This window comes from Hippopotamus amphibius, chromosome 3 (genome assembly GCF_030028045.1).
Source record: "Hippopotamus amphibius kiboko isolate mHipAmp2 chromosome 3, mHipAmp2.hap2, whole genome shotgun sequence".
Classification (NCBI taxonomy): domain Eukaryota; kingdom Metazoa; phylum Chordata; class Mammalia; order Artiodactyla; family Hippopotamidae; genus Hippopotamus; species Hippopotamus amphibius.
In genome coordinates this window covers 176,016,242-176,041,198 of record NC_080188.1, presented here as the reverse complement: position 1 = coordinate 176,041,198, position 24,957 = coordinate 176,016,242, and the positions used below count along the sequence as shown (strand labels likewise).

The following is a 24,957-nucleotide window of genomic DNA, read 5'->3' as shown; positions in this document are numbered from 1 at the left end:
GGTTTAGATCAATTATTCATAATGCAAAACATGTTGGAAAGTCAACCATCATAACCACATAAACGATCACTAGAGCTTCAGGATGGTGTCTATTTTGTTCACGACTGTATATCCAAAGCCCTGCATGGTACTTGGCATGCAATAAGTGCTCATTTGTTGAGTGCCTACTAAGTGCCAGACGCACGATCTTCATTATAATTTACTTCTCTCAACAACTGTATAAAAAGAGTATTATTTCCCTTTTACACAAAAAGAAACTAATGCTTAAGAGATTAAGAAATTTGACCAAGATCACAAATCTAGTGAATCACAGGACTAAGATTTAAAACTATGGGTGTCTGGATCCAAAGACCATGCATTTCCCACTACAAGCTAATTAACAACAGGTATTCTTTCCCTTTCAGAAACAACTGCAAAAATCTGTGTAGATTCCATGTGAAGAACAGCTAAAGAAAATCTGGTTACGTTCATGCATAGCCTACAATAATTATCAGGAAATCAGCAACCATCTTTCTCTGATATTACTGAAATTGTATCCCCCACTCTATCACTTGTTTGTTTTCTACACATTTGGTGAAAATTAGGTGGCTGTGTGCTATGGGAAAATCAGGCAAAGGACAAATTGAAAACGATTTTTTCCCCCTCCCTAATACTAAGGTGACGCGTTTGGTGAAGTGTCAGTTGTAGAATACTAAGTGAAAGGAAAGCTGACATAGCCTTAAAATCCTGAATAAAACCCTGGTGTCTTGAAAGCTAAACTGGGATATCTGGAGCCTAATAGATATATGGGGCCTCAAAGATTCACGTCGACTCCATGTACGCATGTGTCAATCATTCAATCCACAATTAGAGAAAAGATTGTGCCAACAGGAAACGCACCAGCTACAAATAAATCACAATTCTGGCTTCCCGTCACTCCGCCCATCTTTCTATTGGTTTCTGCTGGGTAAAACAAAGAAGAAAGAAGAAGCCTGCAGTATTCAAATACTGCCAGTTCAGCGGTGAGCTCGCACAGTGATCACCCTCGGGATACAAGGAACTGGATACGAGGGCAGGCAGTCTTTGAAGGGACCCAAGCTCCCAACAAAGGGCGCAGCTACTTCCTGATCCGCGCCGGAACCTCTTGGCAGAGTACGTGAGTTCCAGAAGGAAGGCTTTAGGAGCAGGACCATTTCCTGCTGCTGAAGTGGGGCGAGGGGTGGGGAGGAAATAGCTCGAGGAGCGGCGTCCTCCTTTCGCTAACAGAGGCAGGGAAGGGGCCAGAGAGGAGGCGGCGGGCGGAGGAGGCAGAGGTGCCTACGGCGGAGAAGAAAGTGTCGGAGCCGGTAGGTTGGCAGCGTTAGAGCAGAGAACAGTGGGCAGCACCCAGGACTCGCTTTACAAATCTGTGTTCCCAAGTTGCCGAGCTGCCCATTGGGTAGGGGCCGTGCTTCTCCCGCCGCCTGTCAGTGGGCACCAAGAAGGGGCTGCTGGGGGACTGGGGCTGGGCCTTGCGGGGCACCAGACTGCGCTCGAGCTGGCTGACAGCCCTGCCCCGGAGCCAGAGGAGGCGCTGGGCCGTTCTGCCCCAGGGCGTGGGGTCCCGCACCCTGGACAGCTTCCCTAAACGGGGGTTGGAATTTGGGGGGAAGGAAGTGGATGCTGTGAGTCCCACTTAACCCTCAGGACCTAGTGAAATCTCGCCAAGTGGGTGGTGGACGTTGTTTGGGGAATTGAGGGAAGGGCTTGTAAAGAGAATGTTAGTCTGGAGTCGTAGTTTCTGTACCCTGTTCTATCTGCCCGGGCTATCGGAAGCGGAGTTGTTTGTTTTTAAAGGCAAGTGCCTGCACCTACTCCTGTCACTTCGGGACAAGTTAACAGCTTTCAGATCCGTTGTTCAACCAGCGTGTCCCCTATCCGATCTATCATGTTAGTACTGCTGCGGGTATCTGGTGAATACTCTGTAGATATACTTGATAGTGAGGTCAAAGTTAAATGTCTCCAAAGCACTTTTTGGAGAGAGACAAGACTAACCTAACAGTCGGGACGATTCAGCGCACTCTCCCTCACCTTCACATATAATCGTTTTAGCATTCAGAGTAAAGATGGTCATCTTAAAGGTACTAGGTAAAGGTTATGATTATGCATCTGCAAAAGGCCAGTCGTATAATACGATATAAAATTCTTTATCACTAAATGAAATTGTTGTATAGATATTGTTATTGGAAAGATCAGAAATAGTTTTTATTAAGTTATTGCTTTTCTATTGTCAGGTTCGGCTTTAGAGTGTGGTGAAGGGTACTTTTCATGGTGCATGGAAGGAAAGCCAATGCGCAGGTAGGCATTTAGGAAGAAAACCTTCGGTTTCACTAAGTGAAATTCACATAATAACCCAGGACTTCATCTAAAAAGTTTTTAAAGGTTTTCAAATCTTACCAAATGCTGCTTGTAACTAATGATTCTTGTTCTAAAATAAATCAAAAGTCATATCAGGAATTAATAGCTTTTTAAATAAAGTGGAAATATAGAACTTAAATTTATGAAGAGTGCTATGAGTTTTATGTAGTTACTTCCATTTTCCTTTTTTGCATGGTAATTAGTTTGTGGTAATCACTACGTGTACAGTGATACTATATGGCTTTATTATAGTCTCCAAATTCCTATAGAATGTAGAGGGTTCTGTTGCCACATAAGACTAATGATTGTTTATAATACACTGTACTGAATGTCTAATTATGGTTTTGGTTATTTCATTGGTGTTCAATAACACATTTGTTCTGTTAATTAAAATAGCTGCATTGCAGGAAGGATTGTTCTAGGACTGAAAAAGGTATTGGACATAATAACTTAGCCCATAGAAAAATAGAACAGTGTGTGGGAAAATATAAACAATTCTCCTCACCCTAGAATTTAGTAATTTAGTAATGCTTTTTCTCAATCTGTTCTAACAAATAGAACTCAAATCCTTTTTGAAAATCAGCCCACTTATATTCATTTTTAAAACTCATTTTACATTCATTGAACTGTATTTAATCATTTTTGTTTAACATCAAAGATAAATAGCTGTGGCAGACCCTTTTAAGAGAAGAAACATTTTGTGATGAGGGCATGACTTAGAACCAGGAACAAGAACCAGAATATAAATGTTTTTTCCAAATCTGTTATTGATTTTTTGATTGCCCTTGACCTGTTCACTTTCTTTGTGCCCCAGTTTACTTCCCTAATGTATCTGACCAGGATATTGGGAATTAATGAATGCTTGTAAATGCTTTGAGATCTCCAGATGAAAAGATGTTATGGATATAACAAATGCCATTATCTTATTTGTGTCTGACTCTAAAGTAGGAATAATATTTGACTGAAAGCACATGAAGAAATTAACAACACATATATTAACTGCTTCATCACTGCAGCTTCTAAAATGATTGCAAAAACCACTGATCGCTTCTCATCCTCAGCTGCTATAAACGTCATATCTTATGTAATTGTTAAATAAGAGCTTATTTTTTCAAAAGAGAAGGCACAGCATGAGAATGTTTTTGGTTTATCAGTAATTTCTGTATAAAATACTTGCTTAATCACTCATACCTACCCTTTTTTTCTCCTTGCTTTATTATATAATATTGCCAGTTGTTTAAAATCATGTTAGAAAACTCTGGTGCCATTAATTGTTCAGTCAGTTCTTTTTCATCGCCATCACTTGACCGGAGCCGGGCCTACCATTGCTCTCTGGTTTCACTTTTACCTGCTGCCTGTGTTAAGTCATGGTGACACTTCCCCACCCTTTCTTATTGGGCTGTCATTCTTGCAGCTGCAACCCAGAAAGCAGTCTCTGGAAAGTAATGTTGGGTTTATACATACCAGCTATTGGAGAAGCTTTGAATGAGAAATAACTGCTTATATTGAGATTATTTGAATACATGTTTGTTCTCACTACTAGAGTGAGCTCTTTCAGTCTCATAGGTCTTCTGTATCTTTGTATCCCTGGCACCTAATGATCACTGAATAATTGTTTGAATGACTAAACAGCTGAACAGTATCTACAGACTTTGCCCACCAGGGGAAAAAAAACTGAACAAGAAAAGATTGAAATTTATTGTTAGGGTATTCTGATGCTTAATCATAAAGTTTTATGAAACTGGTTGGCATTTTATTAGTAAAGCTTCATTGCATTCATTTATGTAACTAGCTATTATGCATAAATGCTACAAAATTTAAAAGATAAAATAGAATATTCAATGAAAAGTAAGTCTCCCAATGCTGACCCTAGCTCCCAATTTTCCTCTCCAGAGGAACCACCTGTAAGTAGTTTCTTATGCACTTTCACAGTATTGTAATGCATATACAAGTATATATGGACTATCTCCCCTTTATAAAAAACACTAATGCTTGCACATCATGCACATTCTTCTGTATCTTTCTTTTTCCACTTCACATGTTATCTTGTAGATTATGAGAAATACATATAGACACACCTTATTCTTTTTAATAGTTACATAGTATTCTGTTATCTATAGGTACCATAGTTAAGCAGTCCCTTCGAAAGACATTTATTTCAAATGGTTTGCTGTTACAACCAGTTCTGCAATGAATATCCTTGTATGTGGTTTTTGCCCCATTGTGTAAGTATAGAATAAATTTTTAGATGTAAAATTGACCAAAGAGTATGTGCATTATACAATTTTGGTTAATACTAACAGATTCCCCTCCTTAGAGATTATACCAGTCTGCAGTGTCACCAACAGTATGCCTGTCTCTCAAGATATTATTATTTAATCATTGATTTAGAGACACTGAAACATTTTGCAATGTAATTCTTCCATCTTTCCTTAAATATACAAATAGGAAACTGAGCCTGATTTTATTAAGAATTGGTTTATTCACTCACCAAACATTTATATAGTACTTGTTCTGTGCCTGTATACTGCATATATATATAGTTGAAGTGACAGAAAGATGTGTGAACAGATAACATAATACAACATGAACAGGATTTTAATAGAGAAGTAAACCTCTGTTCTGTGGAGATGAGGAAAGCTTCACAGAGGTGGTGATATTTGAGCTGGATCTTCTAGAAAGGGTAAGAATTTGCTTTAAAGTAAAGAATGTACTTTAAAGGATAAGAATTAAGGGAGATAGTAAAAGATGCCATAAACAGAAGGAACAACTGTGCCAAAAACAAAAACACAAAAAGACACCAAGACCTGGAAGTGTATAACATGTATGGAATGGTAAGTATATCTTGAGTGTAGAGTATGAGGGGGAAACAAGGGGAAAAAATCATGGAAAATGAGGCTACAACCATGGGAAAGAGTTTCACTTTACCCTTTAGGTATTTAAGAGCCAATGGATGTTATACAAATCAGATTTGTTCTTTGGGCTGATATTTAAGAAGATAGCACATGGACTAGAAAGAGAGAAGAAATGATGGCAAAAAATACTAATTTAAAGGAGTTGTAGTAGTTCAGATGAAAGCTGATGAGGACCTGAAGTAGATCTATAGCAATGACATGAAGAGAAGAGGATGGAATTGAGAGTTTGTTTAATAGTAAAATCAAAAGGATTTGGTGAATATAGAGTGAGGAAAAGGTAATGATATAAATGACTCCAAAGATCTCAGCTTGGGAAACTAGGTGCTGCCATAATGAGATCAAAAATACAAGAAGAGGAACAGGTTTCACTAAGCCAAGAATAGATTCTCTTTTGTATTCTTTAAGACTGTTACGTCTAGGAAACAGCCAGGTAGAGATAGCCGGCATGTAATTTTAGTATGGGTCTGGGACAGAAGAGTGGTTTGGGCTGGAGAGAAAAAAAAATTGTGAGTCAAAGTATGCAGAAGATTCATGAAGATGTAGGTGTGAATGAGGGTAGAACAGAAAAGGTGGATGCCAAAAGCAAAATCCTAGGGAGTACCAGGGGTGTTTAAGGTGGGGCCTAAGATGAAAACCCGGTGAAGACTCATAAGTGGGTAAGAAGCTTTAGGTTCTTTGGGTCTTTTTTTATTTAATTGTATCTAGAGTTTTTACTGATAATGTTCACTCATGGTGAGGATCAGATAAGCTCCTTGAGTTCAACATCAAAAGACAAACCCCGTTCAGATCTCTTGTCTTTAGAATTCCCAATTTATTCTAGCCAGTCTAAAATGTATGCTTTAAAATAGTAGTATAGGATGTACCTGGCTTGATTTGGCTCTTTCTTGGTGTGGCATGCACTGTAGGTTGGCTTGCTCAACACCTCCTTCCTTTCCTCCTTCTACTGTAAAAAACAGGAAAAAAATATTATACTTGATATCTTTAAAATTCTTTGCATTTTTCTTGGCTATGTAACACAGTGCTGCCAATGAGATGTCAGTGGAAGTTGCGGAGAGGTATCCTAGGGAAGACTTGCTTTCCTGACGCAAAGGGAGACCAGCTTGTTTGCATGGCCAGTTGTCCTTTCTTGCCTTGATTGCTGGGTCAAGGAAGCCAATGCTGACCTTCATTTTATCCAATAAACAGTGATGAGATGCCTTAGGGCTGAAGTATTCATGACCTACCTTCAGAGTAAGGAATTAACAGCCTGGCTTTCTGGTGTGGAATCAGGTGGGGAATGTAGTGCCTAGTGGATGCTCTTCTAATAAGCAGCATTGGCACCTTGAAATGTTATTTCTGTTTTAAGGATTTGTATTCTCAAATCTCTAGCTTTCCCTATTCTTATGTGCTTAGGACTTTAAACGAGGGTCAACTCAGCTGAATCTCTTAATTGCAGGCTGTTAATTTTCAAATTAAAACATACTTTTGAAGTATAAAGGGAGAGATGCTCATTTGGTAGATAGGGAGCACAATTCCAAGCTAAGGAAAGATTCTGCAGGTCTTTGGACTAAGAGATAAAACTTGATTATAAACGCTTTAGAAGGCTATTTTTTTTAAACTTTTTATTGTGCTTGATTTCAAATTATCATAGCCACTTAGAGAAAATGACTCTTTCCTGAATTAAGACTGTTACTTTTGAAGTAGATCTGAGGAACAAGTGCCATGATAGCTGTGAAATTTAAGTTGACTCAGATATTTTGGGTATGTGGAAATGCTGTTATTAAATATACTTAGAGAGGTATTAAAGTTGTAACATTCCTTTAGTAATTGTGAAGAATATTTAAGATCTTTTATTTGTTCTTTGGTTTATGTTTCCTAAAACATAAGCCAAACACACAACTTGATTCTTCTGTCATTTGAGATATCAGTATTCATGGGACTGACCCATCCATTTACCTAGCCTGCATTTCCTTGATCTCCTGACTTCTTAGGACTTACACATTCACTCAGTTCAGAAATACATTCCTGCCGTCACTCAGAAAAGCTCTCTCCAAAATCATTTCTAGTCCTAATAACTTATTTTCTGACCATAACCCACTGAATGCCCATTCTAGCCATTCTTTGACTTAGTCATAAATCAACATGCTTTTGTCTCTTGTGTCTTCACACAGTTTCCTCCTACAACCACTTCAACCATTTTCTAGCTACCACTCACTCAACTCCCAAGTTTGTCCATGGCATTTCCCAATTCTAGATTAATGCAGGCATTTATAGTCTGTAATTTGGGCTGTTGATTACTGCTGGATAAAACCAGCCACAGGGAATTCATGCTACAATATTCAGAGTCTTTAATATCACCTGGGCCAACAGTGTTATCGAGCAGTATTTCTGTGAGTCCCTAATCAATGCTTACTCATTCCCCATAGTAGCTGTTTCACATCCTTACCCATTCTTTTCATGATCCTCTTAACACTCCTTTCAGTGGCAGCAAGTGACCTGCTCTCCCAACTTCACAGAAAAAAAAAGAGGCCATCAGGTATGAACTTCCTCAAGCTCCTGACACCTCCTTACCCAAAAATAAATGTATCTGTTTCCACACTGTTTCCTCCCACTCCCTTCCTCTCATCTCTTACAGTGAGCTCTTCTTCCTCTTGTCTAAGATCCATTTTTCTGTTTTGTTGCTATATATTCCCACTTTTCAAGAATTTTGCTCCATCATTTATTCTCTCCCTCTTTACATATATTTTAAAACTTCTCCCTCCTGGTTTTTTGCATCAATATATAATCATTTTCCAGTTATTACTCTTTAAGCAGATGTAGTACTTTGTCTCTTCACAGCCAGGCTGCTTTCTAGAAATACTGCATACTCACTGTCTCTCTCTTCACCTTCCTTGACCTCTGCCATTGAATACCTCAGGCTTTTACTGAAACTTTATAGATAATGAAAGAGGCAATAAAGGTTTTTGGCCATTCATTATTTTCTCACTGGCTGTTTCTCAAATCACAAGCTGCCACCATTTTTAATCAGTCTCCTTTTCTTTTCCTTTCTGTTAGAATTCTTTCTCCCCCTAAAACTTTCTCCCTTTTAGGTTACTGTTACATTTTTATACTGAGTAGTTTAGTTCTCTTTGTTACAATCTTGCTACCTCTAGAACAGAGGTTAGGAAACAACATCCTCATATGTCTTATAAGTACATATAAGTGCATGGCATAGCTTCACATAAAAGAAAGTGGTGAGGACTGTGGTGAACTAAGATTCCAAGCCCTCCTAATGATATTCAAATTCAATTTAAATTTCAAAAGAAACCAAAAAAGACTGCAGATGAAGTACATCTAATGGTCTTTATCATCCCAAGGGGCCCTCACCTTGCATTTTAAAAGTAAAAGTCCTAAATAGATGTTTTCTTAAAAGCACCATCAGTCTCTGAAATAAATGTTGCCCTTTCTCACAGAATGTGAAAGAATAATTGAAAAAATTTTTAAAGCAGCTTTTTTCTTCCCATTATATGTAGAAACTCAAAGATAGTAATTACAGTTTCTTTTTCTTTTTTTTAAAATTTATTTGGCCATGCTGGGTCCTGGTTGTGGCAGGTGGGCTCCTTAGTTGTGGCATATGAACTCTTAGTTGCGGCATGCATGTGGGATCTAGTTCCCTGACCAGGGATTGAACCCGGGCCGCCTGCATTCGGAACGTGGAGTCAACCACTGCACCACCAGAGAAGTCCCTACAGTTTCTTAAAATGATTTCATACATAATGTCTGATGCCTGCTTTACAGGATTTTTTAGATTTATTGACATTTTGGTAAATGTGAATCCTTGTTTTATTTTATTTTGTATGTTTGACAATGACTTTGCTTTTATATTTTGTTCCTTTATAGCTGCATTTTTTAAAGAACTTTTATTGAGATACAGTTAACATACAATAAACTGCATATATTTAGAGTGTACTATTTGGTATCCCAATCTCCCAATTCATTCCCCCCCAACCCTCCCCTCTTTCTCCACTTGGTGTCCATATGTTTGTTCTCTACATCTGTGTCTCTATTTCTGCCTTGCAAACCATAGCTGCATTTTTGAATCATTACTTTCTCCACTTAGGTCAACATACTCTTTTTGTAAAAACAAACAGCTTCCACTAAGAAAGAAATTTTATTTATCAGTCAAGTTTATTAACCAGTTATTATTCAAACTTTAATTTGTGTTAAAATAACCTGCTTGCTAAATGCAGACTCTGAAACTATCCCCCCACCCCAGAGATTTTGATTCTCTAGCCCCCCTTAAGAATCTACATTTTTAACAAGTACCCCCACATAGCTGGTGTTAGAGAAACAGTATTTTAAAACTTAATGTAACAGCGTAATAGGAACTGAAAGGAAGAGTAAGTATCTAGTCTTCTAAAAACATTTTTACTTCATTTGAAAGAAAAGGCACAAATTCAAGCCATAATTCTAAATCTATCAGTACCATACTTAGAAAATCTGATAATAATGGAGCGAGAACCTCTATATACAGGAGTAGTTGGCCAGTCAAAGCAAGAGTAATTTTCTATATTCAAGTTTGTTAGTAAATTAAGAACATGTGGCTAATTTTACTGTTTCACATTTTAACTACTATGTTTAGTATCAGAAAGTTTGGGGCTGAAAGTAACAAAGTTGCTTGACTCAAACTAACTTAATCAATATGGAAATCTTTTATTTATATAACAAGAAGGCCAGAGGTAGGGTGGTCTCCAGGGATGGCTGAGGCGTGGCCTGATAGAGAGAACCTGGGTCCAAGAAGGTACTGTGTCTCCAGTGTGGCCTCTTATCCCCTTCATCCTAACCTAAAATCTCAAGAGAATTTGAGATTCGTCTTTAAAGCTGGGGACATGGTCAGCTTTCCCTGACGTACATGGCTGGTAGAAGAACAAAATAAGATTATGTTAAGGTTTGAAAGAGTTAATGGTAAAATATGCTATTAATAGACTTTATCTTGAAGTTATGCTTTTCATAAGTGCTTAATGAATACAAAATCTGCTAAACTTATTGGCAGATTTTATACCCTTTTGGTTTTAGAAAGACTGACTCTTCCCTAGAATTGGCAGTCCTTTTGTGGGAGAAGGCAAAAGCTCTATTTGGTCTCCTTAGTTCATTAACTGTGGATGGAGTCCAGAATAATCCTTCCACTTAGCTCTTTCAGCCTTGAAACATATGTAGATTAGTCTTGCAAATTAAGTTAATAAACATTTGAGTTCAATTTCTTTATATATATAGTTTGTAATGCATTAGTTCACAATTGGGATAGAAATCCACCAGATTCTCTGGTTTCTCTAGATGAATTTTCCCTTGGACAATCAGGCTTGCTCCCTCAAGCCTTTAATTAAAAGCTTTCCTAATCAAAAAAAAATATGAATTTGATTATAAAATAGAAATTGATTCACAAATATAGAAAAAAACTTATGGTTACCAAAGGGGACAGCAGCAGGGGTGGGGGGGAATAAATTAGGAGTTTAAGATAAACATATACACACTACTATATATAAAATAGATGAACAACAGGGACACACTGTATAGTACAGGGAAATATATTCAATATCTCGTAATAACCTATAATGGGAAATAATCTGATAAAGAACATATATATGTATGTATGCATATATATGTATGTATAACTGAATCACTTTGCCCTACACCTGAAACAAACATAACATTTTTGTAAATTAACTATACTTCAATTTTTAAAAAATGGTTGGAAAAAAAAGGCTTTCCTAGGTCTCTTTCCTCTTCTGGGGAGCAGTTCACACTTCAGTTTACCACCCCACCCCTCAAATCATTAGAGTATTTAATCCATCAGACTTCAAACAAAGAAGTTGTGAATATGGATGTGACAAGGTGTGAACACAATCTATTTCTGAGATGCTTATTATAATTTCCCTTCAAAGTTGCCCAGAAAAATATACAGGGGTATGTGGGGTGAGGGAGGACAAACCGTTTCTGCCAGTAGAACCCTTTGGATGTGATGAGACTGATGGAGGATGTGGGCTTAGATTTTTTTTAAGTAAACATTTACAAAAACAAATTGCAGAACCATAGAAGAAATAACTTAATGTATAGAATTAAATATAACTTCTAAAATTAAATACAACTTTTCAGAAGATTTAAAATGAGGTACCTCTTATAGTCTCAGTGATCCTTGTTCTTGCTCCTCATTCTCCTAAAAGAGCAGCATAGTCCAGCCATGTGGCAGCATGCTTGCTTTTTCTCCCTTCTAAGAACAACAGCCATGTGAACCAGATTGCCAAGATCATTTCCAACACTGTCACTTTCCTTGTAAGTATAATTATCCCTGCAATTACAAATGATGAACTTGAGAATCAGAGAAGTTAAGTAATTTGCCCAAGATTATACCTAGTAAATGATGGAGATAAGGTTTGAGTGTGTGTTTGCCTGGCTACAAACTGAGCATTCTTTTAAGAGAACTAGACAAGAAAGTTTGGAGGGTATAGTTTATTCTGGCAAGAAGAAAAGTTGAATTCATTTGATAGCTATTTAACAATCACTGGATCCAGGTGTTGAAGTATAGCATTGAGCAGAAGAGAACAAAAGCCTTGTTTTCATGGAGCTTATGTTCTGGTTGGGGGAGGAAGCCAATACATTCTATCAGGAGGTAATTATTTAAGAAGAAAAATTAAGCACAGTAAAGGGAATAGGGTAGTAGAAGTAAGAGATGTTGTTTTGTATAAGATGATCTGACAGGTTGACACTTGAACAGAGATCCAAAAAATAAGGGAATGAGCTCTGCAGATATTTGGGGAAGAACCTTTCAGGAAGAAGGATTAAGGCTCTGAAGCAAGAGAGGCCTTGGCGTGTCCCAGAAATAGTAAGGAATTCTGTGTGACTAAAGAACCATGAGCAAGGGGAAAGTGGGAGATGAATTCAGAGAGTTAGCCAGGGAAGGAGTCATATAGAAGTTCGTAAACACTACAGGCTTTGTTTTTTACTATTGATGTGAGTGTTTATAGGATTTTGAGCAGAGGAATGGTATAGTCTGACTTTTCTAAAGGATCATTTTGGTTGTTCAGAGAAGAGAATATAAATCAGCAAAGGTGGAAGCAAGCAGACCACTGATGAGGCTATTATAATATAAAGAAGTGTAAGGATAGCCTGAATTAGGGTGGGACTAGTGGAAATATAGAGAAATGGTTGGATTCTAGGTATTATTTGGAGGTAGAATGACAGAATTTGCTGATGGATTGGGTTTGAGGGTATATGGAAGGGAAGGGGCTCCAAGATTTTTGGCCTGAGCAGCTGAAACAATGAAATTGCCTTTTATTGATCTGGGAAGACTAGAGGAGAAACATACTTGTCAAAAGTAGAGAGTCAAGGAATCAGTTTTAGATATATCACTGAGATACATTGAGTTTGAGTGACAGTGGGACATTTATATGAATCTGAATTCAGAACTTATCCAGGTAGGAGTTAAGAATCCTTTAGCCATTCACATATGGGTTATGGGAACCATGAGATTAAATGCACATTCCCCAAGAGAGCAGAGAAAACAGAACTTTTGAGAATGACCACAGTTAAGAGAATTCCTTCCAAGTTTGCAAACCAGACAGTTGATAAGAGTATAGAAATCGCCAATTATTGAAAGTCAGAGTCTGTACAATCGTATACAATCATAACAGCATTTTTTTGCATACTATTTTTTTTAAAAAAGTAGATATGTAGAAATTAGCTCCCATATTGTACTTAGGTAAAATAAAAAATTGTTTATATCTGAGTTCAACAGCACCACCTTTGTGTACATAATTAAGGTTGCAATAAAAACTCTAATTTTAACATACAATGTCAGTATTATAATGACAGTTTTTGAATTGGTCTTGTCTATAATGGTAGTTCTTTTTTAAAGCTTGAGTGTACCACTGTTAACCATGTGATTTATTCTTTTAGCATCTACTACAAACAAGAGACCATTAAGCACTGTGGCTAAAAGCTATTTTCTTTGTTTATGTGGGTGGTAAAAACTGTCCTTTAACTGCTCAGCTTTATGTTTCAGTTTTAAATTGTCAAGCATAAACAATGCTGTTTCTACCAGATGTCAGGAATTCCGAACAGTTTGTACTGTGGAATACAGTAACCTGTAGGCTGAGGCCAAGCACAGAAAGATTGAATTTATTTATAAGTACTTTGGAAAAACAGGTTGCTGTGGGAGAAAGGAAGAACTAAATGTAGTTTCTTCTTCCTAAATGTCCTTTTAAATTCTCCTCTCCTTCCCAGGGGATTCTATCAACACTAGTGTTTTATTATACTGTAGGTCTTATCAGTGCTACAGCTTTTGGGGTAGTAAACTGATTCTGTCCCTTGCAGGCCAAATATTAGACTATCTCACTACAGTCATAGATGATTCGTTTCTGAGGCTCACATGAGGCTGGCCTAAAACCCAATGACCAGTACAATGGAGTCACCTACCTCCCTTTTAAATAACATGATACTGTTGGAAGAATTATATATACATCAGAAGACTGCTTAGTAAGTGTAGAATCAGAAACAGAAGTATAAGTACCTGAAGTATGTGTGTAGGATATTTCACCTAAGCTCTGGAAAAACCCAATGTAATATTCCTACTTCACACAAAAAATGCATACCCTTGTAATAACATGATAGCTTATGCCAGTCAGGTCTGTGTTCCAGTATAAACAAATACGTTACAGATTTTGCCTTTCTGAACAACATTTTTTATCCTGGTTGCCCTCTTTCTGGCTATTCATTTTTCTCTCCTTCTAGATAATTAGGATCCCTGATTGCCTTTTTATATTTCTTTGAATTTTCCTCAGTCCATAGCAAAATGATTTATAAAATATACGAACTAGTAAATATATGTCAAAAGCATAGTTACTATCTTAACTGAGGGGCATAGATTCTCTTTTTTCTCCATGTTGATAGATACGATGTGATGATTATGAAAATCCAAATATAAATATCTTCGTTCTAATTACTTGTCAATGATTTAAGTTTGTGGCATTTACCTAGTAAGTTAGCATCTGAATTTCTACATATGAAATACATATGAAATGCAGGACCAAGCTTCTAAAAATATTGCCGTCTTCTCTCTCCCACCCCCATCCCTGTAGGTGTACCAACATTCGACCAGGAGAGACTGGAATGGATGTAACAAGCCGCTGCACCCTTGGAGACCCCAACAAACTGCCAGAAGGGGTTCCCCAACCTGCCCGCATGCCCTATATATCAGACAAGCACCCTCGACAAACCTTGGAAGTGATTAACCTTCTGAGGAAGCACCGGGAGCTGTGCGATGTGGTGCTAGTTGTGGGCGCTAAGAAGATATATGCCCATCGAGTCATTTTGTCAGCCTGTAGTCCCTACTTCCGAGCTATGTTTACAGGAGAATTGGCAGAGAGCCGTCAGACAGAAGTAGTGATCCGAGACATAGATGAGAGGGCTATGGAACTACTGATAGACTTTGCATATACCTCCCAGATAACTGTGGAAGAGGGCAATGTTCAGACCCTTCTGCCAGCTGCTTGCCTCCTCCAGCTGGCAGAAATACAGGAAGCCTGTTGTGAATTCTTAAAGAGACAATTAGATCCTTCTAACTGCCTGGGTATTCGTGCTTTTGCTGACACACATTCATGTCGTGAGTTGCTAAGGATAGCAGACAAGTTCACTCAACATAACTTTCAAGAGGTGAGTTGTGCTTGGTGGTTTGATGCATTCACAGTGTATTTCTCAGGAGAACAATATGGGTTTACTATTCTGCTGACACATACCTGCTTAGGTATTTATGCTAATTCTAACTCATAATATCAGAGAAATGTTATAATTTATAACATTTTTAAGACTGGTTTTTATTTTGGAGGACAATTTTGTGTTCTGTTAGCAAAAACTAAAGTTTAGGGATTGATTTCTCTAGCTATATTCATAAAAGATTAATTTATATGCTGTATTCAGCATACAGTTTATTACTGATAGGATACTTGGTATTAGTCATTTGTATGAAACATTTCCTTCCTGATTAAATAGATTGTTCAGCAGAATAAATTGTAGGTCAGAGGTTATTTGGTGAACTAATAATCAAATAAAATTGGATGTTATCAAAAGGATTTTTTTATTAAACCTGTTATTTTTCATTTATTCATTGATTTAATATTTGTAAAGTCACTATACTTCAGCCACTGTGCTTGGGAACAAAGGCTACAGTACTGAACAAGATGCCTAGAGTGTCTGTTCTAGTGGAAATTATAATCTAGCAGGGAGGATAGCCATTCAATTCATAATTACATAGGTAATTAAGTAGTTAATGGGTGCTACAGAGAAGAAGGCCAGAATGATTTAAACAGTATATCACAGAGATTTAACTTTGGTTCTAGAACAGTTCATACAAAATTCTGATACATGAAAAAGCATAGCAATTTGAGGAACTGAAAGAAACCCAGTGAGATCTAGGGAGCAAAAGGGAGTACGTTACATAATGATTTCACAGAAAGAATAGCGCCAGATCACATTGGAGTTAATAGACCATGTTAAGAATTTGAAATTTAATCTTAAGACCAATAGAAAACCATTAAATGGTTTTAAGCAAAGGAAAGACATGGTCCATTTTATTCTTTAATATCACTCTTTTGTCCAACAGGATAACTTCCAATGGATCAAAGATTTAAAAAATACAAAGTGAAACCATGAAAATAGTAGAAGATGACATGAAGCAATTCTTTTGTAATCTTGAAATGAAGAAGGCCTTTCTAATTGACTAACTCAGAAAGCACAGAAGAAAATATTGATAGATTTAACTATATAAAAATTAGAAATTTATGCATGGTAAAATAAAATAATAACAGGACAAAAATCAAAGACAAACTGGGGGAAAATATTTGCAGCTCACTTTAGAGACACTGTCTCCTTAATACATCAAGAGTTCCTATTGGTCAATAACCTAGACCAGTGACCTAACAGAAAAATGATGGGCGGTAAACAAGAAGTTCAGATTGCCCTTAAACATGAAAATCTGCTCGAGTTTGTTCATAATAACTGAAAAAATGAATTAAAACCACCACAGTACTATTTTTTTTATCAGATTACAAATATCCATAAGTTTGATTACACACTCTGTTGACAAGACTGTGGAGAAATAGCTACATTGCTAGTATACGTATAAATTGGTATAACCCCTCTGGAAGGAAATTGGGCAGTATATCAAAATTACACACTTTTTGCTCATGCTCTTTGACTCGGCAGTCTCATTTCTGAGAATCTCTACTACAGGTAATGAAGAGGGGAACAGTTGGAGGAGGTAAAATCATGGGTTCCATTTTAGATATATTCAGTATGAGATGCCTGTGAGATATCTAAATAGAGATAGTGAGCAGGTCACTATTTATATGAGTCTGTATCTTAGAGAAGAAGTTAGGCTGAGATTAAAATTTGGGAGTTATCAACTTAGTAATGAAGTCATAATAATTTAACTATGGCTTAACCCTTTTTAGGCAGGATATAACCTTGAAGCCATAAAAGAAAAGACTGATAAACTTATATGAAAGTTTTAAATTTATATATAACAAAAAAGCACCATAAACAAGGTTAAAAAAAATCATTGCCAATGAGATCACCTAATAGGAAGAGAGAAGAGAAAAGCCCTGAAATTTTTCCAGTATTGAAGCATGATTAGTGAAAAAGCAACTGGCAAAGGAAGCTGGGAATGAGTAGAGAGGAGGAAAACCAGCAACATGGCGGTCATGAAATGCAAAGGAATGAATTGTTTAAGAAGGAGGAGACACACACACACACACAAACATATACATACAGTTGGCCTTCCATATTTGCTGGTTCTGTGTTCACGGATTCAACCAACCATGGGTCAAAAATATGAGGAAAAAATTCCCTTAAGTTCCCAAAGGTAATGTTTGAATTAGGTGCTGGCAACTATTTACATAACATTTACATTGTATTAGGTATTATAAATTAATCTAGAGATGATTTAAAGTATATGGGAAGATTGCATAGGTTATTATGCAAATACTCTGCCATTTTATGAGTCTTGAGCATCCATGAATTTTGGTATCCTGGCGGCAGAGGGGAGTGGGGTGGGAGGCAGTCCTGGAACCAATCCTCCTCAGATACCAAGGGATAACTTTATGCTAGAACAGCCGGGAAGTTTCCAAAATTTAATGTTAGAATCATTGGCTTTGAGAAATATTAAAACAATACAAACATTTTGGAAGTAAAGAAGGAACAGATCAGTGGAGCTGAGAAGAGTCCAGAAGTAGATGTTTCAAGTCAGTGGAGGAAAGTAAAATTGTTTAATATATGTCATTAGTAAAACTGGTGATTTGGGGAAAAAATAAACTCTTTAAACAGATGGAATTCCTAATGGATAAATAAATTAAACCTAAAAAATTAAATTCTAAAGGTACTAGAAGAAAGCATTAGTAGGCTGGGGATAAAATTGGCCTAAGCAGAATATAACCCAGAAGTCGTATAGAAAGATTGATAAATTTGATTGCTTAAAAATTAAATATTTTTGTTTGTAATAACAGTAACAACCAAAAAAGCAGCATAAACTAAATAATGCCAAACTCAGAAAACCTATTTGGAGCATACATGTCAGAAAAAACACTAATTTCCATAAGACTCATACCAATTCAATGAGAAAAACCATAAAAAATACAATAGAGAAATAGGCAAAGGATATGAATAAGCAATGTGTAAAAAAGATATTCAAATGTAAAATAAACACATGAAAGGACACTCACCATTACACATAACTAAAGAAATATCCAAAAAAAAAAAAAAAAAGAAACATACATCAAAACATGTCTTAACCTATCAGATTGAAGAAATAATTTTTAAACTTTACTCCTGAACACTTCAATGTGTATAATCCCTTATCAGTTGTATCATTTGCAAATATTTTCTCCCATTCAGTAGGTTGTCTTTTTGTTTTGTTGATGGTTCCTTTGCTGTGCAAAAGCTTTTAAGTGTAATTAGGTCCCATGTGTTTATTTTTGCTTTTATTTCCTTTCGTTTAGAAGACACATCCAAAAAAATATTGCTGCAATTATGTCAAAGAGCATTCTGCCTGTGTTTTCCTCTAGGAGTTTCATAGTATCTGGTCTTACATTGAGATCTTTAATCCATTTTGAGGTTTTTTTTTTCCCCAAAAGCAGTCAATTTAACTCATCGTATTATTCGTAGAGCTTTTGTGGGGTTTTTTATTTTTTAAATTTTTATGGAAATATAGTTGATTTACAATGTTGTGTTAGTTTCAGATGTACAATGAAATGATTGTTATTCTTTTTTACATTCTCTTCCATTATAAATTATTACAAGAAATTGAGTATAGTTTCCTGTGCTAGACAGTATGTGCTAGATAGTAGGTCCTTGTTGGTTATCTATTTGATATATAGTAGTATGTATATTTGAATCCCAAACTCCTAATTCATTTTGAGTTTACTTTTCTATATGGTATTAGAGAATGTTCTAATTTCACTCTTTTATGTAGCTGTCCAGTCTTGCCAGCACCACTTACTGAAGAGAATGTCTTTTCTCCATTGTATATTCTTGCCTCCTTTGTTGTAGATTGACCATAAATGCATGGGTTTATATCTGCGCTTTCTGTCCTGTTTCATTGATCTATGTGTCTATTCTTGTGCAAGTACCATACAGATTACTGTAGCTCTGCAGTATAGTCTGAAGTTAGGGAGCATGATTCCTCTAGCTCTATTCTCTGAATAGCCAGATTGTTTTAGCTCTTCAGGGTCTTTTGTGTTTCCATACAAATTTTTAAATTATTTGTTCTAGTTCTGTGAAAAATGCCATTGGTCATTTGGTAGGGATTGCACTGAATCTGTAGATTACTTGGGTAGTATGGTCATTTTAACAATATTGATTCTTCCAATCCAAGAACACAGTATGTCTTTCCATCTGTTTGTGTTGTCTGCAGTTTCTTTCATCAGCATCTTACAGTTTTAAGAATACAGGATTTTTGTCTCCTCAGGTAGGTTTATTCCTAGGTATTTTATTCTTTTTGGTGAGATGATAAGTGGGATTGTTTCCTTAATTCCTCCTTCTGATACTTCATGTTAGTGTATAAAAATGCACCAGATTTCTATATATTAATTTTGTATCCTGCAACTTTACCAAATTCATTGATAAGCTCTAGTAGTTTTCTGGAGGCATCTTTAGGATTTTCTATGTATATTATCATGTCATCTGCAAACAATGAGAGTTTTACTTCTTCCTTTCCAGTTTGAATTCCTTTTATTTCTTTTTCTTCTCTGATTGCTGTGGCAAGGACTTCCAAAACTATGTTGTATAAAAGTGGTAAGAGTGGGCATCCTTGTCATATTCCTGATCTTAGAGGAAATGCTTTTAGCTTTTAACCATTGAGGATGCTGTTAGCTGAGTGTTTCTCATATATGTAGCCTTTATTATATTGAGGTGTGTTCCCTCTATGCCTGCTTTCTCGAGAGTTTTTATAATAAATGGATGTTGAATTTTATCAAAAGCTTTATTCATCTTTTGAGATGATCATATGGTTTTTATTCTTCAGTTTGTTAATATGGTGATTGATTGATATGCAGATATTTAAAAATCCTTGCAAAAAAAAATCCTTGCATGCCTTGGATAAATCTCACTTGATTATAGTGTATGATCCTTTTAATGTATTGTTGGATTCAGTTCACTAGTATTATTTTGTTGAGGGTTTTGCATCTATGTTCATCAGTGATATTGGCCTGTAATTTTCTTTTTTTGTGTAGTATCTTTGTCTGGTTTTGGTATCAGGGTGATGATGGTTTCATAAAAGAGTTTAAAAGTGTCCCTTTCTCTGCAATTTTTTGGAATAGGATAGGTGTTAAGTTGTCTCTAAATATTTGGAAGAATTCATCTGTGAAGCTATTTAGTCCTGGACTTTTGTTTGTTGGAGTTTTTAAATTACTGATTCAGTTTCAGTACTGTTTCAATTTCTGTTTCTTCCTGGTTCAGTCTTGGGAGATTGTGCCTTTCTAAGAATTTGTCCATTTCTTCTAGGTTGTGCATTTTATTGACATAAAGTCATTCATAGTAGTCTCTTTGAGCCTTTGTATTTCTGTGATGTCAGTTTAACTTCTCCTTTTTCATTTCTAATTTTACTGATTTGGGCCCTCTCCCTTTTTTTATTTCTCTCTCTTTTTTTTTAATTGAAGTGTAGTTGATTAACAGTGTTATATTAGTTTCTGGTGTACAGCGAAGTGATTCAGTCTCTATATATCAGTTTTATATATCTATATATTCAGTTCTTTTTGAGATTCTCTTCCATTTTGGTTATTATAAGATACTGAATATAGTTTCCTGTGCTATACCATAGCATCTTGTTGTTTATCTAGTTTATATATAGTAGGGTATATCTGTTAATCTCAGACTCCTAATTTATCCCTCCCCCATCCTTTCCACTTTGGTACCATAAATTTGTTTTCTATATCTGTGAGTTCTGTTTTGTAAATAAGTTCATTTGTATCATTTTTTTAGATTCCACATATGTGATATCATATATGTGTGTCCTTCTCTGTTTGGCTTACTTCACTTAGTATGATAATCTAGGTTCACCCATGTTGCTGCAAATGGCATTATTTCCTTTTTTATGGCTGAGTAATATTCCATTATATGTATTTATATTATATATATGTATATATACACACACACACCCCACATCTTCTTTATCCATTCATCTGTTGATGGACACTTAAATTTCTTCCATGTCTTACCTATTGTAAATAGTGCTGCTGTGAACACAGGGGTGCATGTATATTTTCGAATTAGAGTTTTCATCTTTAATGGATATATGCCCAGGAGTAGGATTGCTGGATCATGTGCTAACTCTATTTTTAGTTTTTTAAGGAACCTCCATACTCTTCATAGTGGCTGCATCAATTTATATTCCCACCAACAGTGTAGGAGAATTCCCTTTTCTCCACACCCTCTCCAGCATTTATTACTTGTAGACCTTTTGATGATGGTCATTCTGACCATTGTGATGATATCTCATTGTAGTTTTGGTTTGCATTTCTCTAATAATTAGCAGTGTGGAGTATCTTCTCATATGCCTGTTGGCCATCTGTATGTCTTCTTTGGAGAAATGTCTATTTAGGTCTTCTGCCCATTTTTTGATTAGGTTGTTTGTTATTTTGATATTGAGCTATATGAACCATCTGTATCTTTTAGAAATTAAGCTCTTGCCAGTTGCATCATTTGCAAATATTTTCTACCATTCTGAAGGTTGTCTTTCTGTTTTATGGTTTCCTTTGCTGTGCAAAAGCTTGTAAATTTGATTAGGTCAAATTTGGCTTTGTTTTTATTTCTATTGCCTGGGGAGACTGACCTAAAAAAACATTGGTACAATTTATATCAGAGAATATTTTGCCTGTGATCTCTTCTAGGAGTTTTATGGTGGCGTGTATTATGTTTAAGTCTTTAAGCCATTTTGAATTTATTTTTGTATATGGTGTGAGGGTGCATTCAAACTTTTTGAATTTACTTGTGGCTGTCCAACTTTTTCAGCACCACTTGCTGAAGAGACTTTCCCGTTGTATATTCTTGCATCCTCTATCAAAGATTAATTGACCATAGCTGTGTGAGTTTCTTTCTGGGATCTCTTTTCTGTTCCATTGACCCATATGTCTGTTTTTGTGCTAATACCATGCTGTTTTGATTACTGTAGCTTTGTAGTATTGTCTGCAGCCTGGGAGCGTGATGCCTCCAGCTTTGCTCTTTTTCCTTTGGATCGCTTTGGCAGTTCTGGGTCTTTTGTAGTTCCTTATAGTTATATATTTTATAATTATTTGTTCTAGTTCTGTGGAAAATGCCATTGATATTTTGATAGGGATTACATTAAATCTGTAGCTTGCATTGGGTGGTATGGCCATTTTCATTAACAATGTTAATTTTTCCAATCCAAGAGCATGGGATATCTTTCCACTTCTTTGAATCATCTTCATTTTCCTTTATCAATGTTTTGTATTTCTCAGCATGTAAGTTTTTCACCTCTTTGGTCAGGTTTATTCCTAAATATTTTATTATTTTTGATGCTATTTTAAAAAGGATTTTTTTTAACTTTCTAATATTTCATTGTTAGTGTAAAGAAATGCAAGATTTCTGTATGTTAATCCTGTATCCTGCTACCTTGCTGAATTCATTTATTAGTTCCAGTAATTTTTGTGTGGAGTCTTTAGGGTTTTCTATATATAGTATAGAAATATATTGCATATAATGACAGTTTTACCTCTTCCCTTCAGATTTGGATACATTTTATTTCTTTTTCTTGACTGATTGCTGTGGCTAGGACTTCCAATACCATGCTAAATAAAAGTGGCATGCGTGGGCATCCTTAATCTTATTCCAGATTTTAGCGGGAAGGCTTTCAGCTTTTCAGTGTTGAGTATTATGTTGGCTATGAGTTTGTCATAAATAGGTTTTATTATGCTGAGATATATTCCCTCTGTACTCACTTTGGCTAGAGTTTTTAATCGTGAATGGGTGTTGAATTTTATCAAATGCTTCTTCTGCATTTATTGAGATGATCATGTGGTTTTTGTCTTTTCTTTTGTTGATATAGTGTATCACATTGATTTGCTGAACCACCCTTATGACCCTGGGGTGACTCTAACTTCATCATGATGTATGATCTTTTTTATGTGCTGTTGGATTCAGATTGCTAATGTTCTGTTGAAGATTTTGGCACCTATATTCGTAAAGATATTGACCTGTAATTTTCTCTTTTTGGTAGTGCCTTTGTCTGGTTTTGGTATCAGGGTGATGATGGCTTCATAGAATGACTTTGGGAGTATTTTGTCCCCCTTAATCTTTTGGAAGAGTTTGAGAAGGATTGGTATAAAGTCTTTTTATGTTTGGTAGAATTCCCCTAGAGAAGCCATCTGGTCCTGGACTTTTGTCTGCAGGGAGTTTTTGGTTTTTGGCCTTTTTTTTTTTTTAATTACAGATTCTATTTCACTTCTAGTGATTTGTTCAAATCATCTATTTCTTCTTGATTCAGTTTTGGTGGGCTGTACATTTCTAGAAACTTGTCAATTTCTTCTAAGTTGTCCAATTTGTTGGCATATAATTGTTCATATTATTCTCTTATGATTTTTGTATTTCTACAATGTCACTTGTTATTTTTCCTCTTTCCTTTCTTATTTTGTTCATTTAGGACCTCTCTCTTTTCTTTTGGTGAGCCTGGCCAGAGGTTTATTGATTTTATCCTTTAAAAAAAAAACTAGCTCTTGGTTTTATTCATTTTTTCTATTGTTTTTTAATCTCTATTTTATTTATTTCCTCTCTGATCTTTATTATTTCCTTCCTTCAGCTGAGTTTATGTTTTGCTTGTTCTTTTTCTGATTCTTTTAGGTAGTAGGTTAGGTTGTTGATTTGAGACTTTTCTTATTTTTGAGGAAGGCCTGTAACACTATGAACTTCCCTCTTAGGACTGCTTTTGCTGCCTCTATAGATTTTGTATGGTTGTGTTTTCATTGTCATTTGTCTCGAGGTGTATTTTAATTTCCTCTTAGATTTCATCATTGACTCATTAGTTTTTTAGCAGCATGTTTTTTAGTCTCCATATGATCTTTTTTCCCCCTCATTTCTTACTCTGTGGTTGATTTCAAGCTTCATACTGTGCAATCAGAAAAGAGGCTTGAAATAATTACTATACTCTTAAATTTGTTGAGACTTTTGTTTCCTAGTATGTGGTCTGTCCTAGAGAATGTTCCACATGTGCTTGAAAAGAATGTGTATTCTGGGATTTTTGGAAGGAATGTCTTGAAGATATTAATTAAATCTAACTGTTCTGTTGCGTAACGTAGGGTCTCTGTTGCCTTATCGATTTTCTGTCTGGAAGATCTGTCCATTGATGTCAGTGGGATGTTAAAGTCTTCTACTGTTGAATTCCTGTCAATTTCTCCCTTTTTTGTCTATTAGTTTTGTTTTATGTATTTAGGTGCTCATATATTGGGGACATATATGTTAATGAGTATAATATCCTCTTCTTGAATTGATCCTTTTATTATTATATGATGTCCTTCTTTATTCTTCTTTATGGCCTTTGTTTTAAAGTCTATTTTGTCTGAGTGTTGCTACCCCTGCTTTCTCGTCTTTTCCATTTGCCTGAAGTATCTTTTTCCATCCCCTCACTTCCAGTCTGTGTGTGTCGTTCACCCTAAAGCCAGTCTCTTATAGGCAGCATGTTGTAGACTCTTGTTTTATTATTCAATCTGCTACTCTTTGTCTTTTAATTGAAGCATTTAGTCCATGACATTTGAGGTAATTATTGATATATATGTGTTTATTGCCATTTTAAAGCTTATTTTCCAGTTGATTCTGTATTTCCTCTCTATTCCGTTTTCTTTCTGTTTGTTTTTCCTTTTGTGTTTGATGGTTTTTATTTGTATTATGCTTGAGTTCTCTTCTTTTGGCTTTTTGTGAATCTATTGTATGTTTTTGATTTGTGGTTACCCTGGTTTTCAAGTATGTTACTATATGTTTCAAGTAGCATTACTATATCTACTAGCTTTAGACTGGTAATCACATAATCTCAAACAGTCTTTAAAAAAATCTACATTTTCTTACTTCCCTCCCCAACATTTTATCATTTTGATGTTCTGTTTTACATCCCCATGTTTATCCTTTTTCTGTTTATAGTAATTATAATCACTTTAAC

General features: G+C 35.8%; 1 protein-coding gene across 2 annotated transcripts in view; it reads left to right on the top strand.

Moving 5' to 3' along the window:
• The first annotated feature begins 1,172 nt into the window (after positions 1 to 1,172).
• Positions 1,173 to 24,957, top strand: part of KLHL20 (kelch like family member 20) — a 59,837-nt gene continuing 36,052 nt past the window's right edge. The window contains exons 1-3 of one of the 2 annotated variants that reach the window (XM_057728088.1): positions 1,173 to 1,325; positions 2,253 to 2,316; positions 14,384 to 14,957. In XM_057728088.1, coding sequence (XP_057584071.1) covers positions 2,294 to 2,316; positions 14,384 to 14,957 — 597 coding nt within the window. In that variant the 5' untranslated portion in view covers positions 1,173 to 1,325; positions 2,253 to 2,293. The remainder of the gene's footprint in view (positions 1,326 to 2,252; positions 2,317 to 14,383; positions 14,958 to 24,957) is intronic. The other variant, XR_009052713.1, reaches the window with a different exon arrangement.